Source organism: Aythya marila, assembly GCF_965140915.1.
Source record: "Aythya marila genome assembly, chromosome: 13".
NCBI lineage: Eukaryota > Metazoa > Chordata > Aves > Anseriformes > Anatidae > Aythya > Aythya marila.
The window spans coordinates 6548618-6565627 of NC_139054.1; the positions used below are offsets into that span (position 1 = coordinate 6548618).

At 41.5% G+C, this 17010-nt stretch overlaps 1 protein-coding gene across 2 annotated transcripts in view; it reads left to right on the top strand.

The window, feature by feature from the left end:
- MCF2 (MCF.2 cell line derived transforming sequence) overlaps window positions 1-17010 on the top strand; it is a 58134-nt gene that overhangs the window by 38282 nt on the left and 2842 nt on the right. The window contains exons 15-29 of one of the 2 annotated variants that reach the window (XM_082770878.1): window positions 163-251; window positions 482-548; window positions 2412-2527; window positions 2642-2711; window positions 3084-3176; window positions 3495-3587; window positions 4148-4273; window positions 5087-5308; window positions 8905-8997; window positions 9989-10067; window positions 10612-10675; window positions 10939-11045; window positions 11131-11234; window positions 11514-11626; window positions 12985-13085. In XM_082770878.1, the coding sequence (XP_082627004.1) occupies window positions 163-251; window positions 482-548; window positions 2412-2527; window positions 2642-2711; window positions 3084-3176; window positions 3495-3587; window positions 4148-4273; window positions 5087-5308; window positions 8905-8997; window positions 9989-10067; window positions 10612-10675; window positions 10939-11045; window positions 11131-11234; window positions 11514-11626; window positions 12985-13085 (1537 nt within the window). Of the gene's footprint in view, window positions 1-162; window positions 252-481; window positions 549-2411; window positions 2528-2641; window positions 2712-3083; window positions 3177-3494; window positions 3588-4147; window positions 4274-5086; window positions 5309-8904; window positions 8998-9988; window positions 10068-10611; window positions 10676-10938; window positions 11046-11121; window positions 11235-11513; window positions 11627-12984; window positions 13086-17010 lie in introns of both variants that reach the window. The other variant, XM_082770877.1, reaches the window with a different exon arrangement.

The window sequence follows — 17010 nt, forward strand, 5'->3', positions numbered from 1 at the left end:
TAAAGTTCTGTGGCACAAAGGATTTCTTAAAAGGCAGTGTATTTCATCCTTCCCCCCCCAAAGTTCCTATACATCAAGGGCTGGGCTCATCCTGCCCCTGCAGTGACTTCTCTGCAGCTTTTTCTAGTGCATCCCATTTCTTTTATCCCATTTCTTTTCCAGATTGAAGTAATGCATGACTATCAGGAAAAAAGGAATTCTTTACAATCGTTTATTTCAGACAGTGATGACAACTTAGATATACTAAAAGGGTAAGCTTTCACCCTGTTTAAATCACTCAAAATGATGGCTATTTGTGGCCAGCTCATGCACCATCCATCTGGTCCTGGATGTCACCTCTTGCCCTTTTGCCTATTCTGCTGTCCCCACATTGGTTGTTAATGAGATCACAGTATGTTTTGGGCTTGTTTAACTGCAGATTGCTTGTGCTTTTTTTTACAGGCATAGAAATAATATACTTCTATTTTTTTCTTTGCTATAGCCATGTCATAAATGAGCTTATAGAAACGGAGAGAGTTTATGTAGAGGAGCTATTCACTGTTCTGACGGTGAGTGACTTCTTCAGATTGCTCACTACTGTTCCCTGGTGATTTGTACAAAAGGGCACCTGCCACTCTGTCATACTAAGCAAAAATGCGATGGGACAGGTTTCTACCAAACTGTCAGATCCCCAGCCAGTCATGAATTTTCAAGTTTTCTCCCATTTATTTCTGAGTTGGAGGCATCTGCAGGAACAGTTGGTGTCAGGATGAACTTTTCATCTAGAATAAGGAAGAAGCCTTCTGTTTGTACACAAATGCACTGGTAATTAGTTTTATCAGTGCTTGTAAAAATGTACAAAAAGCTGGTATTTTTAACTGCTCCCTGATTTCTTTTACCTTTTGGAGACAAAAGAAAGAAAGTTGTATTTTATCTTTGAAAGGTTTTTTTCTCAATGCTGTGAGATTTGTGAATGTATAAAGCACATTTCTTAGTTTAGAAACCAGATTATAATTTCTTGTACTGCCGTTTTAGACACTTGTACTTTATTCCACAATGACACTTGCTGATGACCAAAACAAATCTCTGTTAATTACCTCTTCTCCCTTACATTCCTCTGACTCAAGAGCAAACAACATGTAAATCTGTTCAACTGCAGGTAATTGTACATAATTGCCCTGCACTGATTGTTTTTTATTTTGTTAAACCACACTTGATGTGATAAAGCAGTTGGCAGGTATGCAGATTTATTGCTGTGTTCATCAAGTCCAGATAGAAAAAAAAATTACAGGTAGACTTAACTTTTCTGAAAATAGCATTTCCTTTAAAGAGTGAAGCCTCATTGCAGTGGTTAAATATAAATGACTGACTGCTTTTCCAGATATTTATCTTCTACTGCACTCTTAATCAACTGCAGAATGCCTGCTTAGTAGAGGGAGTACTGATTCCAACCATAATTAGGATAAGAGATTAATTAGAAAAGTCAAAGAAGATACGCTGTACATACTAAATAAATTTTTGCAAACATACGCTACTTGTGTGAAATTGACCTCACTTCTGTGCAGCACTTGGTGACTAGCATTATCTGCCTGAGCTGGAGCCGATAGCTTTTTGATGTTTTCTTTGCAGAGACAGTCCTGAGCTCTGGCTCTGCCTCCCCCCTGTTCTTCATGTTGGATATTTACCACATCTGGTACCTGTTTTTGCATTGGTGTAGTAATGTGATTTTCCTGCAGGGAGCTTTGTGTTGTTTCCTAGTTCCGCCCAGCAGTCAGTAGTGTAATAATGTCCCTTACAGCTCTTCCCTGGTACGTAGCAGAGGCTCATTTTTTGGGAGGCTGTGATTTCAAGAGGCAGGTGGAGCGAGAGGACAGGAATCCTGAGGCAGCAAGAATCAAAGAACAGTGAGATCCTGGTGTTCAGTGTGTCTTGTGCTAAAGCAAAAACTCATTGATTTTGGTATAGGATCTCAAGCCATCTCTGCTTTGTAACTAATCACCTTGTAAACCAGATCTCGTGAGAGTGTCTGTAACTGCACATTCTGTACAAACACGATGTCACTTGTGTCCCATGGTCATAACAGTAGAAGCATTTAACCCAGACAAGTATTCCTTCAGGACCTCTCTCCTGCAGTCAGGCTGTAGTGAGCAGAAAGTGGCAATAGTTTGCCTTTTGTGAACAGAGAGCATCTCTGCGGTGTTTTCCCACCCTATGGGAGCCCTTCCCCAGCTCGTCCACAGCCCACAAATGCCCATGGACTGAGGCGTGATGTGCTAAAAGACAGGCATTTAGAGAGACAAACAAACAAACAAAACAAACAAACAAAAACAGAAATAAAAGGGATGTTGAATCTTGAAACAAAGTATATTTTATTGAAAGTCTGCTCACAAGGCCTTAAAAATGTAGTGATGAACCTTTTTTGCCTCCTGCAGGGCTACAGAGCAGAGATGGACAACCCTGCCATGGTCATTCTCTTGCCTCCCATCTTGAGGAACAGGAAGGATGTCCTTTTTGGAAACATGCCTGAGATATATGACTTCCACAACAAGTATGATGCTGGCTCTGTTCCCCCTCTTTGCCACACTGATTTCTTATAATGCTTAAATACCCAAGTAGTACCTTGCTCACAGCTGCATTTTGTCTCTTCCCCTGTCTCTTGCAGAATTTTCCTGCACAGTTTGGAAAGCTGCCTGGGAGCACCTGAGAGAGTGGGATTTTGTTTCCTAGACAGGGTTGGTGACTCATTTTCACATATAAGGCAGACTTTAAGGCCAATGTTTCTGCTGTGCTTTGCACTCTGCAACATCTCAGTTGTGTCAGCTGAGTGAGGTGCTTTTGATATGTAATACCAACAGCAAGGCAGGGAATGCAACTGTGTGGACAGCAGCAGATGGGGGAAAGCAGCAGTCACGGCTACACCGTGGCTTGCTGTGAGGAGACTTCTGGTTCCCAGCAGTGGTTCTTTTACCCAAACTCTGTGACTTTCAGATGTTACAGTTGGCAGCAGAGATAAAAGCAAAGTTGCAGTTTGGGTGTTCACCCTCTTTAGCTGCCTGGCAGATTTGCATGCATGTCTCTAACTTGCATTTTGGTTTTCCTTACAGCGAGAGGATTTTCAGATGTATGAGAAATACTGTCAGAACAAGCCCCGCTCGGAGTCCCTGTGGAGGCAGTGCTCTGAAAGCACCTTCTTCCAGGTGAGCTATTGGTTCCTATCAAGGCAGGCATCATCCTGGGACACTTGTCCTAAACGCTGTCCTCAGCATTGCACTGTTTTTGCAGCATATTCTGTTTACCATTGCATGGAAGCCTGACAAAAATAGCAGTTGGAGTTTCTTGTACACAAACAATTTAAAGCACAACCATTCATTATATTATTTTACATGTTTTTGTGAAATTTCTTTAGGAAATTTTGACATGAAACCTGTGAAGTCCTCAATCTATATCACTCATGCTGTTGGAATAAGTACTTATAGTTAGCACCTGACTTACTTAATCTGAGTCCTTTGTTCCAGGAGTGCCAAAGAAAATTAGAGCACAAACTCGGGCTGGATTCCTATTTGCTCAAGCCAGTGCAGCGCCTGACAAAATACCAGTTACTTCTGAAGGTATTTCATAAGTTGTTTGTGAAAAGACGTTGGGAGATAGATCTATTTTCCATTTTATTTTTCAATTAAAGGTTATCTGTAAATCAGCACCAAGCCTTAGATTAAATATTGCATAACTTGGCCCTCCATTGTGACATTCAGTGAGGATGAAAATCGCATACCTGAAAAAGGAATGTGTGCTTTTAACAAGTCATTTTTATGGGGAGAAGGACTGAATCTGTTCAGAGATGCAGAATGACAGAAGCATTTGTAAGAAAAATGAACCAGAGGTGATTGTAAGAGCATGATGAATGAAATACACTATACCAATGTGTCTTCTGCTTGGGTCGTTGCAACTCCCATAATCTTTAATGCATTCATCCTTGTCAGGCTTCACCTCCCTCACAGATATGTTCCACACCTCATACTGACTGTTGCTTAGAATGAGTCTTTCTGGTGACATATGAAAAAAGAAACTCAGGGAGTGCAGCTTGCTCTTGGGCATTGGAAACTTCTTGCGAGATGGAAAAACGTGTGCTTTGTTCAAGTGCAAACATGTGCTCTTGCATTTCTATTTTCAGGAGTTGCTAAAGTACAGCACGAGCTGTGATGGAGTTCAGGAACTTCAAGAAGCTCTGGTTGCAATGTTGGATTTGCTAAAGTCAGTCAATGACTCTATGCATCAGATTTCAATAACAGGATATGATGTGAGTAGATTTGGGTAATAAGAAACCTTGTACAATGCTGGATGATGTACTGGAAATGGATAGTGTCCCAGAATGTATGAGCTAAAAACTACTTTAGAACAGTTACAAAGTGAATAGCATCAGGAAGCTCTTACAGGTGACAGTCTTCCATTTGATTTCAGGATTTTGGAAACTATTTGCATCCAAACAACACATGGAGTTGCATGGTGCCCACACTTGCCACCTTGTGGTTCCTGAGAGCATTTTTCCATCATCCACCTTAGTTCTCTAATGGCTCACCTTATGATTTAGCCAGGGTATCTTCATAGCATTTCTCATTCAACATTTAATTAAATACTCCCTGAGGCTGATGTTGATCCTTACCCATTGAGGTGATTGTCTTCCCTAGAGCTTCAAGGAAGGACGAGGGTATGGCTGAGCTGCCGGTCCCAGTCCTGTCCTCCTTGAAGAGCCCTTTTCTTCCCATTCTCCAAGACCTCTGTTTAGGCCCAACTCTCATCTGTCCCCTCCCACAAAATTAGTTTGTCCAGAGCGCTTGACCTGGACTTTTGTAGGAGCTGCCAAATTTTCTTAGTTTCCTATTTCTTTCAATTATTGACTTGTATTTCTTTGCAAAGACTAGCTGTAGGCCTGTGTCTGAGACCTCTTCTTCCCCCCTGGCACCACGCCACTGCTCCCGAAAGATCATCTGATCCTTCCAGGAAGACCTATTCTTAGAGTGGTGTGCCTTGGAACAGGGCTGGCCTTATTGCCCTTCATTGCTTGGACAATCCTCTTATTGATTTCTTTTTTTTCTCTCCATATTTTCACCAGGGCGACTTGAGTGAACTAGGGAAAGTATTAATGCAAGGATCTTTCAGTGTTTGGACGGGACATCGAAAAGGTCCAACAAAAATGAAGGATCTTGCCAGGTTCAAGCCAATGCAGAGGCATCTCTTCCTGTACGAGAAAGCTTTGGTCTTCTGCAAGAAGCGAGAGGATCATGGAGATGGATATGATAAAACTTCATCTTACAGTTTTAAGCATTTTTTGAAAGTAAGGACTTTCTCGTTGGGACCATGGCCATGTGTGTTGTAAGCTGATAATTTTATGAACCCAGAAAGTATTTTTTCTCTAACACGGTGTTTGGTTTCTTCTGTAAAGGACTATATTGCCCCAGATGGAAGTGACTTTGAAAGGCTGGTGGTTTTAATAAGCTGTGAGGACTTCTGTAGCTGAAGCAGCAGCTGGGGAGCACATGGGCTGAGTGGGATATGTGATGGCATCTGCCAGGGAAACAGTGCTGTGGGCGAGTCCCAGGGATGGGAACATGCCTTTCTCCCTCCCCTACTCCACTTTCCAGGTCTGGGAGTGAGGTCAGGAAACTGAGGGGCCTGACAGGGGGTCCTGACATTGTCCCCAGCCACCTGGGACAGTAAGGGGGCACGTCATGCCCCCAGTCTCCAAGGAGGCCCCTTGGGCTGGCATCCTCCTGTTGCATAGCCAGCAGGAGCCTGACTACTGCTGAGCCCTGTCCCCCAGCCAGGAGGATGGGGATCACTCATCTTCCTCTCCCACACCCTTCTCCTTCAGCAAGTCCTAGCTGCAGCTAAAGTACAATTATTAGACAAAGAGAATAGTCTCTGGCAAAATATGAGCAACATAAACAACTGTCCCAAGTGTATAAATGCCAACTATTATCAATAAAAATCACAAACTGCTCCTCTGAAAGAGACCTTTTGGCATATTGTGTGTGATGAGCCCTTCTAACATGAGCATTTTGTCTCAGTACTCTGCCTTATTTTTCTTGATAAATAAAGGAACAATGTAGGTGTATGAGAGAGTGGAAAAGTGGGCATTCAGAGGCTGAGCCTTCAGGCTGAGATGCTGCGGGTCCCTTGACCTCCATGGAGTCTGGGGAGAGGGATGCTAGGAGTAGTCAAATACCTTCAAAGGTGTTAAAGTTCAGCTCCAGTGCACATCACAAATTGTGTATTAAAAACAAGTCTCAGGCCATATGTTTAGGTACTTAAATGTTTTTCCCAAACAGCATCACTTTCTTTCTGGGGAGCTTGCTTTCCCTGTAGTACTTGTTTTGCCAAGTGATTCCAAGTGAGTCCAGGCGATTTGGCCAGTGTTTGTCTAGCTCATTTTTCAGCTGTTTGGGTTGCCAAGCTGAGAAGTTGGGGTTAGAGAATACATGGATGCTGCAGGGTTACATGTATGTCTCCCGACACATGCATTTGCTGACCTGAGGGCAAAGTCATGTTTCTGAAACTTGATATTTGTTTGATTGGTAATAGTATCAGGGAATTATTTTTAATTGCAAGAATGTTTTGCAGAGATTCAGCATGAAATAAAGCTGTTTCACAGAAGTTGTGTAACTGGCCATCTGTAAAAACAAACAAACAAACAACAAAACAAAAAAACACACACACACAAAAAAAACCAACAACAAAACAAAAAACCAAAACTTCCCCAAAACAAGCATGCAAATAAACAAAACCCCCCAGGATAGCATTTTACATGCTATATAAAATAGCCAGAAGCAAATATCTCTTCAGCTGAGATTCCCTAACTTAGAACATGCAGGTTCATAACTCGCTACAGTGCGAAGTAGATCGGTCTGCCTTTTGTCACAGTGGAAGCTGATGCAGATGAATGCCATCCCAGAGCTTTAAGCTCTAACCCACCTCAATCTGCATTGCAGTGAACCACAGCTGAAGGGACAGTAAATCCTGCTCAGGGGGAGGAAAAAGAACTCTAAAATACACCAATATGAATGAACAGACCTTAAATATATCTATTCCTGGCACTTTCCTTCACATCCTTGAGGTAGATAATCTGAAATTTCTCATATCTTGATGCCTGGGCAATTTTAGAGCAGGCACCGTATGAATCACCAAGCCAAAAGAGCTGCACAGAACTGAAAATTGCAGCATCTGGATAAGGTGCTCTCTAGGCTGCCCTTTCAACATCTTAGTGTTGCATTTTCTTAAAGTCAGAACAGAGCCTGATCTGGCTTTCTGCAGCATTACAGCACTATACCGCAGGGGCCAAAATTTTTCAAAAATTTCATACCCTCATAACAAGACTATCCTGCAGGTTTTAATGTATTCATTTTAAGATAGAAATGGATATGTGGAAAACTGTAAATGTGTGAACAGGCTCTGGCTTTAGTCACACTCTTGCAATCAATCTCAATCCTGAGCATCAGTGCAGATCTCTAGACTTCTGTGAAACCTGAATGTGCAGGACTGGGATGAGAGAGAGAGCTGCAAGGCAAAGAGGGACAAGGAAATACTGATTGCTATTCAGTGCCCTTCCTTTATAAATCTGGAAGCAAAAGCTTTCTCACAAGTTCAGAAGAGCTCTGTTATTTATACCAGTGAAGAAATGAGGAAAGCTAATTAGCAACTTGCTTCCTTTCTCCTGAGGCTGTTCATAGTCACTAAAAATGGGTACCAGCATTTGAAAAAGTAAGTAGTAACAAAGCGTTTGCCTAGGTGAACCCATCTGTAAATGTTCCAGCCTTTCAGACAAAAAGCTCTGAGTCTGCACATTAACAAACAGGAACAGCAGTGTTTAACAGATGTTCTTTCTAAGGCTTTATTTATATTTATACTGGATTTACCTAATATAGTCTGGGTGAATAATTTGTGATATATGATACCATTATTATTAGATTTGTTTTAAAACATTTGAGTGGGATACTTAGCTTTTTCTAGACCATCTGTTAATCAGTGATAAGTTGCTAGCAAGCTATGCTTTAAACAAGAAGCAGGTTTATGTAATATTGGGAATTAAGGTATTTTTCAGCTTACAAAGCCAATGGGGCAGTAAATGCATGGCATACTTAGCAGATGGGTCAGAGGTCTCCTGTTACCAAAGAATTTCTTGGTCTCTAATCATAGTTTGAGCTACTGTTTCAGTTGGGTCACATTGTGCAGGTCTTGAATTGTTTGTGCCTTTGGCACTTCCATTCAAATAATCAAAAGTGGGCTGTGATAATGGGTACCTACATACAGCAGCATTCAGCCACATCTAGCTTGAAATCTGCCTGCTTCCTCAATGCCAGATTTATGGCAGCTCAGTCTGCATATCCAAAAATTAATCCTTCTTTAGAAAACCTGGGAATAATGTGTCAACTACATTGAAAGGTCAGAGATAAAAGACATTGAACTGAAATTCCTGAAGGAGCTAAAGACTTCACATATGTTTTTTAAAGATCAATGAAAGAATGAAATACCGAATTCAGCAAGTAAATAAAGAATAATGCAGCACAAATAAAGTATGTGGTAAAATAATGCACCATGTGTTTATAAAGCTTCATATACCTCTTCTGAGAAATTTTATGCTGAAAGAGGTATGACATGCCTTTTCAGTTCCATGGATTCCTGAATGAAAAGTCCCCTCAGGTTTATTGGATGATATAAGAAAAATTTTGCAAATACAGCAAGCTGATGGAACATCGGGGGGGGGGGCGGATAAGTCAGATAATGACTTTGAGTTGCTACTGAAATTAAAGTTGATGAAAAGTTTTAAATTGGATGAAAATAGATTTGTTTAACATGTTGCAAGATGTCTGGATTCATAAGTAAGAGGAAAAGATTTGTAGCATGTGTAATTTTTTTTTTCTTTTTTCTTTGCAGATGAATGCAGTTGGAATAACTGAGAATGTGAAAGGAGATCATCGAAAATTTGAAATCTGGTATAGTGGACGAGAAGAAGTATACGTTGTGCAGGTTTGTAGTTTCAAGAATCTCAATATTTGTGCATCCTTGTAATAGTGTTACAGAAACATCTCTCTTTGATCTTTATGTGATGTAAGATTATCAGACGTTTAGCTTGTATTTCTTCTTCCTTTTTCACCATGCCTGTGTTTACAGAGCTGTCCAAGTGGCTGCCCCTCAGTGTCCAGGCCAGGACTGCAAAAGTTATCTTAAAGTGGAGACAGAATTGCTCCTTGGAAATAGAGCCTTTTATTCCAGATGAAATCTCACATAGGCCAGTAGTTGAAAAAAAACAAAAAACACTTTACTGTGCTTAACAGCTTACATGAATTGAGCTGGGAAATGGGCCTCATTCTTTAATGAATACAACCACATGTTCCACTACAATTAGATGTCAGAACTACTCCCAGAGCGAAAGCATGGCCTCTGTGGTGCTATTTCCAGTAGTATTTCAACTCATCTACAAAATAGGAGCCTGATTGGCCTAATTTCTTTCTGTTTATTTTTTCCCCTTTTGTAGCATTTTGAATAGAAATTTATGAAGGTGAAACGTTTGCCTAATGAGGTGTTCACAGGAAACCTGTTATGAAAATATTGGTGGTTGACATTTTTTTGAGTTAGTTGTCTGCCCAGCTTTTTTTCCTCCATGTTACAACACAGTAGCCAACTTAAATTCATAAAGCAGATGTATGTAGCAGAGTATGCAGATATTCAAAAGGCAGGTCTAACCCTTTGGATGTTTTTAAGAAGAGACAAGATACAAGCTCAAATGTGCTTTTGCCTGCACTTCTTGTGTTGTAGTGATGTCTCCACCATTTTCACTGTGTTGCCTGGATGTAGTGGGGGTCATCGATTTTTAAAGATTGAGAGTGTTTTAAATTTAATGGTGGCTTTGGATGAAAGAAGATTTCAGATAGTTGCAGCATTGAAAAGTGAAATTCTATTCATACGATATAATGGTGATTCATAATTCAAAATTCAGACAATTTTCTTTTTTTTCCAGGCTCAAACAGTAGATCTGAAGATGGCGTGGTTAAATGAAATAAGAAAAATTTTGTTCAAGCAGCAGGAGCTTATAAAAGGTACATTTGACCAATTTCTCTGTGGCATTCACTCTGCAGCAGACTTTTCCCATTTTCACATTACTAATCTTCAAATCCACTAATTCTCACCAGAGAATTGATTTTCAGAAGAAGCCTAGTAGCAGAATACTGGAGTGAGGTCTTATATTACAGGGAAATAACATAAGTTAGAGCTGTAAAGGCCAGGTACTCACGTAGAAATGAGTTACAGAAGTACATCTTTTTGTCGTTACCATGGGAGGTTATTTCACATTTGTTCTCATAGGCTTAATTCAACAAGATACATAGCAGATGCCTTGTTTTAAGCATATTATAGTCCCATAGACTTCAGTGGCATGCTTGCTATTGGATTTGTGCTAACATACCATCTTAATCATAAGTCAGTCTGTGCTTCACAATAGTGTTTAGGTCTGGTTCTCTCTAAACAATAATCACTAGAGTTCTGCAAAAGGTCTTGCTTTTAAAATAATGCTTCAAGTGTGATGGCTGCTAATAAAAAAAAAAAAAAAAAAAGATGTTAAACTGGTGTCTGACCTCCCTGCAGTGGAGAAGCAGCAACCTGGCTCATGCACGGACCAGCTCCACCTCTCCTCCCAGCTGAGTGACGGGTGAGTCCCAGAAACAGCCCCAGGTGGGCAGCACCATGGAGCACTTGTTGGGCAGCGTGACCTGAGCTGCAGCTTGTTTTTACCTACCCTAAAAAGTCAAAACTGGTCACTAAGATCCTTTACATTTATAAAAGCATATGTTAGAAAGTACCCTTATTATTTATAACCCTGTTCTACAAAGCCTCATGGAGTTTGATTTAATTTACAAATTAAAACTCAGATCGATGTATTCTACTTTTTATTTATTTTTTTTAATCTTTCAGGAAGCAGCAGAGAGCCTCCATAAGCTCAGAAGAGAATGACTCGGAGCGCACCAGCCCGGTGCCACTGGACAGTGTGCTCCTGTCTCCCCAGAGCAAGCCCCACAGAAGTATGGCATCCCCCTTCCTTTGGGGTGCTTTACAGGCTCTGGGGTACCCCAACCTGAGCTGCATGCTATCTTGCAGGCTGGCCAGGAATGTCACAGTCCCTGGAAATCTGTGAGGGGCTAGAGGAGTGGTCCGGTAACCAGTACCTGTCCAATTGCTCGGACACCGAGGAGGAGGAAGGGAACCAGCTGGTTAGTACAGAAGTGCAGTAGCACCAAAGCTGGAGGTGCTGCTGATTTTGGTTGTCTTGCTTTGCTAAGCTTCACTGGATAATGGGTGTATCTTCTCCATGTCTCAGTTTTTCCATATCTCAATTTGGAGAATGAGGAGATGTCTCAGCCACAGTTTCTTGAAATAATTTTAATTAAGGTAGCTGTTAGTGCTCTATCGTGTTCCCTGCGGCAGTCAGAAATAATAGCTGCGTGATATCAAATGTAGCTCAGTAAGATATTTTTTTCTTTTTACTACAGTCTCCAGGAAGATATAAAGCTCTTGCAGATTGCAAGAAGAGAGGATCAGAGGACCTGCTGGTGAAAAATGGGGATGAAATCCAGCTTTTGCATGAAGATGGTGAGGGACAGTGGTAGGTATTTTAGGATTACTTTGCCTTATCTCTACAAGCCTGGAAGGCAGTGCCATGCAGCCTCGCCTGCCTGATTGTGGACTCCTTGCAGCTTCTGATTAGGTTTCAGTCTATTCCAGAAAGCTAGAGAATTCATTCCCTTGCCAAGGCTAGAGGCCATACTCACTGGTTTAGCCTTGGAAAACATGTCTAGACTTCCCTTGCCATGGGTGTCTGGGTGAGCCTTGTTGTATTAACTTCTTAACAACCCCAGTCATATTCTTCTAGCTCAGAATGATGATTTGAGTGAGAACTCTGTCCACTGACTGCCTTCCCCAGCTCAGCTGTTGGCTTTGTTCATCTGGGTTTATTAATAGCAATATTGAGTAATTACGAGACAATTTCTTCCCTCAAACGGCTGTATTGAACCAGTGCTAACTGGTTAATGGCTGCAGACTATTTTTCAGTTGTATTTAAAGCTGTGGCTTGCAGGATAGCAATTCACAGCTGGTTCTCTCCTTATAGCTGGGAGCATTGCCTGGGAAATTACCATAGCCGTGTCTTGCCTGTTGAACCATTAGTTTCACTGTCTCAGAGGGCAGCATGCCCTCTTCTGATTTTTCCAGCAATTTGGCTGAGATTCCTGCCTGTTGTTCTTTTTCAGGCTGATTTCTGACTAGCTCTCTTCAGCCAGCCCTGCACATTCTCCCTGAGGCCTGAGTGCAAGAGTGCAGCACACCATTGTTTTTTTTCTGGAGTTGGAAGGGCAATATCAGCAGTTACTTGAATCAGATTTGTGCAGGGCCTAGCCTGTAAATGCACAGATACAACTGCCCCATGGAGGATTCCTGGCCAATAACTACAGAACCTTACACTTCATGGGAAATTCAGTTTGTTGTTAGCAAATAGAAGATATAAAGCATCTCAGTTTTGGTGAATGCTCACCACCTCTCATGGCAGTTTTGGCCAGTGCCAGGCAAAGATTTCTTGTACCAAGCTTTTTTCTTAGCACAAATTTCACTATATGAGTAGGAAAGTAATTGTCCTTGGCTTCATCAGCAGCCAGTGAAGGGAAACAGGTGTCTCTGGGGAATGATGCAGGTTCCAGGTAGGGTAACTCATGCTCTGGAGAGACTGTTCCCCTCCATTAACTAGAGAGGGGCCCAAGGCAACCATGTTCCCGAGGTAGGTTTTTTAATTAGGTGCCTAAATTTAGTGGGGAGGAATACTTAAATGCATGCACAGCTTCTGTTACAGTGCTCCCCTGGTTTGAACAAATTGTTGGTTGCACTGACATTGGTGAAAAGCATGCCCAGTGCTGAAACAAAAATGTTCGTGGCGTGGTTTGTTTCTTTTACTAATACCATTGTTGTTCAAAGGCTGGTGAAAAACCTAAACAGAAGAAAAGAAGGCTGGATTCCCGTCCACAGTCTGCAGATAGTAGTCGGTGACTGTAGATTTCGGAATGCCAAAGTCGCAGGTATCATATAATACGCATAGCAAAAATAGCTGAAAACTCGATTCAGGTCTCTTAAGCCATTTGTATTATACTTGATGTATTAAATCTGGCTGTAAATGCCTCTGCAGGTTAAAAAAAAAAAAAAAAAAAAAAAAAGCAGCTACTCCATAAAGCCTGCAAAAAGTAGTAAATTAAGTTCCTGCTCTTTTTTTTTTTTTTTTTCTTCTGTTTTTGTTAGCACCTTAAAAACTTTCTGTGACTTTGGGCACTAGTAAATTAAAAAGGAGCACTTAAAATGTAGGTTTCATTGCAAGAGCACTGGGTAGAAGATCTAGGAGAAGAAATGGAGTCTGATCCAGGATTCCTGTGACTGTTTCTGCTTTCTTGTTGCTGTAGCTCAAACCCCATGTAAATAGGATGTACCTAGTAAAAAACACCTTGTGCTGCAAAAGACGCCGTGGCCTGATCCTAAGCACGTGAATTGCAATGCTTTGGTTCTGCACCAGGCCAAGCCTCACTCTTGCACTCACTGCTGACTGCTGCAGGCCTGCTTGTTAATCCATTGTTAGAATAAACTTTATAACAGGTTACCAGGTTTTAGCAAAAGGCTTTAGTCTTAAAAAAGTCTTTAATCTGTGTTTCTCTTTTTCTAGTCATAAATGTACACATAGAAATAGAAGCATAGCAGAAAATGCCTTAAGAGCAGCCTGTCACCCTTGCCATGTATTCGGTATCATCACTCCATGCTTTTTCATCATCATGCTGGAAGTAGGGGGCTGGTGGTTGTGGCTCAGAAAATACAGAGAAAACCCACACAGATTCAGTCCGTTAAAAAAAAAAAAAAAAAAAAAAAAAAGAAACCACCAGGTATGACCATGTGAAATATGTTTTGAGTAGATTTATTGTTAAATACTTATTTTTTTTGGTAAAAATTTCCTATTTTGATGAATATGAACAAGGCCTTCTGAAAGGCTTAAAATTCTAGTCAGCCCTTATCACAAAACACTGATGGCTTTCCAGTATTTTTCAGAAAAATCCTTGCTATGCAGGAAGTTATTTTTTATCTCATTTTCTTTAGGGCAGTCAAATTTCACAGACTTCTTTCTGATTTTACATCTGGGACAGTTTGTAGTGGCCTAACAGCTGCCCCACACAGGTGAGAGGAAGGCTGTCTGTTGCTTCCCACTGGTCCCAAACCACAACCTATGCGTGAGGTTTCTCCAACCCTAAAAGCACCCTGAACATGGGATGCCAGTAGACTTTGAACTTTGGTTTGTTTTGCCAGGGGTCACATCCCCCAGTTCCTAGAGACTTGCGGCTCCAAGCTAGTTTACAGAATCACTGAGTACAAAGTGAGAAGAATTCCACAAGACAAAACCCCAGAAAGCTGCTGCTGTAAGTCTCACACCGCTGCCCAGATGCTTTGAAGCTGTGTCGCCAGGGTCTGGTGGCAGTGCAGAGGCATTCGATTTTCCCTGTTCAGATTAACTTCGATCTTACACTCTGGTGCTGATTGTGTATGCAGTCTCTAGGCATGGTTCTAATTTTACATGCACTTCAGGCAACATTGTAGGATGATGTAGGATGTTTTCTCTCCGTTTCCTAGAGCTATTCCTAGAGCTTTTCAGTGACGTGTCCTTACGGCCGTCATGCACCTTGCACTCTGAAAACTGATTCTGTGGCAGCACCTTTGTATTTAGCAATGCCATTCCCTTTGTGGATTGATCATTTTATGCTGTGGGTGACTTCGCAGCACTAACTGCTCAGGGATGTGGTGTGCATTGGGCTGTTTTCTGCTTCTTCAGAAGATGGAGCTCTTGCTCCAGTCCTGCAAGAAGATCTTCTAGCCGGTCTTCCTTAGAGCAAAGACAGGCCAATCCTGATATAGTAGAGACAAAATTTGGCAGCCGAAGAACAAAGTAGGGGCAGGAGGGCATACTGTAACCTTCAGATTTTCTCAGCTGGCTGTGTAGAAGTGCTGTTTGGCACGTCAGGGAGTAACCTTGATAAAGGTGGTGTGGGGTCCCTAGGATCTCAAAGCATGTGGGGCAGCCCCAGCCCCTCATGGGGCTGGTGCTTCTGGCAGTGCTCGGTTCCCAGTCCCCACAGTCAATAACAAACTTATCTCCCATTACAGAATTTCACAGTCAGCATGGAGAAGAATCGGAGGTCTATTTTTTCAGTGCCAAGTCTTTAAATGAATAGATTAAATGATTCCCTTACTTTAATGTTTTTTCTTTGATTTACACTGTGGCTGTTACCAAAACCTCCCACCCAGTATAGCTAATTTTACTCATGCTTACATAGTATTCCTCTCACTTCCTGCCAGTTGGTCCAATGCAGGACTATTACAAAGCATAAGGAAGTTATAGAGAACTTTTCTTCCCATTTGAAGTTATCTGATAAGTATTTGGTAAATGTCCTACTACGCTGCCATTGTCAGCTTTGCAAATACACCGTCCTCCTGCACCAGGCCTGCCAAGGAAGATCTTCTGTGCAAGGGAGAATTTCAAACATCCATATGAATCCTGACAATGCAGATGATTTTCTTGCTTTACTTACCTGGTTGCATAGTTATTTTGCCTTATGGATGAGTGGTTCCTATTGACAATGCCATGTCACGGTTTTTCATCATTTTCATCTAAATCTTCTATTGCAAAGGTGAGATGGAAAACCTCATTAAACTTTGTGTAAATCTTGGCCTGGACCTAACTCAGAAGGCTTTGAGGTCATTTTGAAAAACAGTTTTCCCCTCTGTCATGCCTCTAGCTATAATTTCTGAGATTAGTCCTTGCTTCTGTCTTCTGAATAGATTTATTTTGTTTCCTGTGCAATCTATGGTGTGTTTTTTTAATGTGCATGCCATAGAAACAGTTCTGTATTGCAGGTGATAATACGTAAAACTCAGAGAAAGTCTGGGGAGAACTCTGCTCAGAAAAAGCAGTATTAAGAAAATAGTTACTGCTGAAATTTAACCATGTGTTGCTAGTTTAAGATGCCTTGCTGAAGTGGTCAGGTATCGCCCGGTTAACTGACTTGACTTTGGTATGAATTAAGAAGAAGTAGTCCCTTGTGTAAGACACATTCTTTTAAAGGTCAAGGCTGTGGTGTTAGTATCCAAACTTCTCTTCCACAGCAGGGCAGGAAACAAAAAATCTCTGCAAGTTCCCAGGTTGCTAATATGCCAAAGATCACCTGTTCCTGTGATTTACAGAACTGACAGCACCTGTGTCACTGAAGGACAAATCACATCACCTCCCAGCTGTGCTGCAGCACCCAGTTCAGCAAACTGAAAGCTGGGAGAGCAGAGATGATGAGGTCCTTGCCAAAACCTAAAGCAGATGTGTGACGTTTTCATCTCAGTGACACAGTGTTCACTGCAGGAGCACCACAGCTCCCCTCCCATGGAGGCTAAGCTTTTGCTCTGCTCTTCTTTTCTCTCAGCAGTGGTAAACAAATGCAAGCAAAGGAAGTGTTTTATTCACTCCAGAATTTTCACGTCAGAGCAAAATGAGGCCAATAAATTTTCAGCCTTTTTCATCTGACCTTTAAAATCAGGACAGAGAGAAGGGCAGGTTTCTGATTTTCACTCACTGCATGAACGTTGCATGAGACAGTTCTTTTAGAAGAGAGCATGAAATAGAGCAGCCCAAATTAAAAAAAATAAATAAATAAAAAAATACAAAGATTCAAGTGAAGAACATAAACAGTGATAAATGCCTCTACTTATTAGACTATATATAAAAAATAAATATTGCCGCAACTTCTAAGTCTTTCTAAACAGCAGAAAAAGTTACATGGCAGAATTTGATTTGAGCCCAAAATGAAGGAGCATTCAGAGCTGTGATGGGAGAATGCTCCATTGCCAGGGCAAATGCACACACCCGCTTGTTTCAAGGAGGGTGCAGGCAGCAGCAATGCCCTCGCTCTGTGGTGTGCTGTAGGT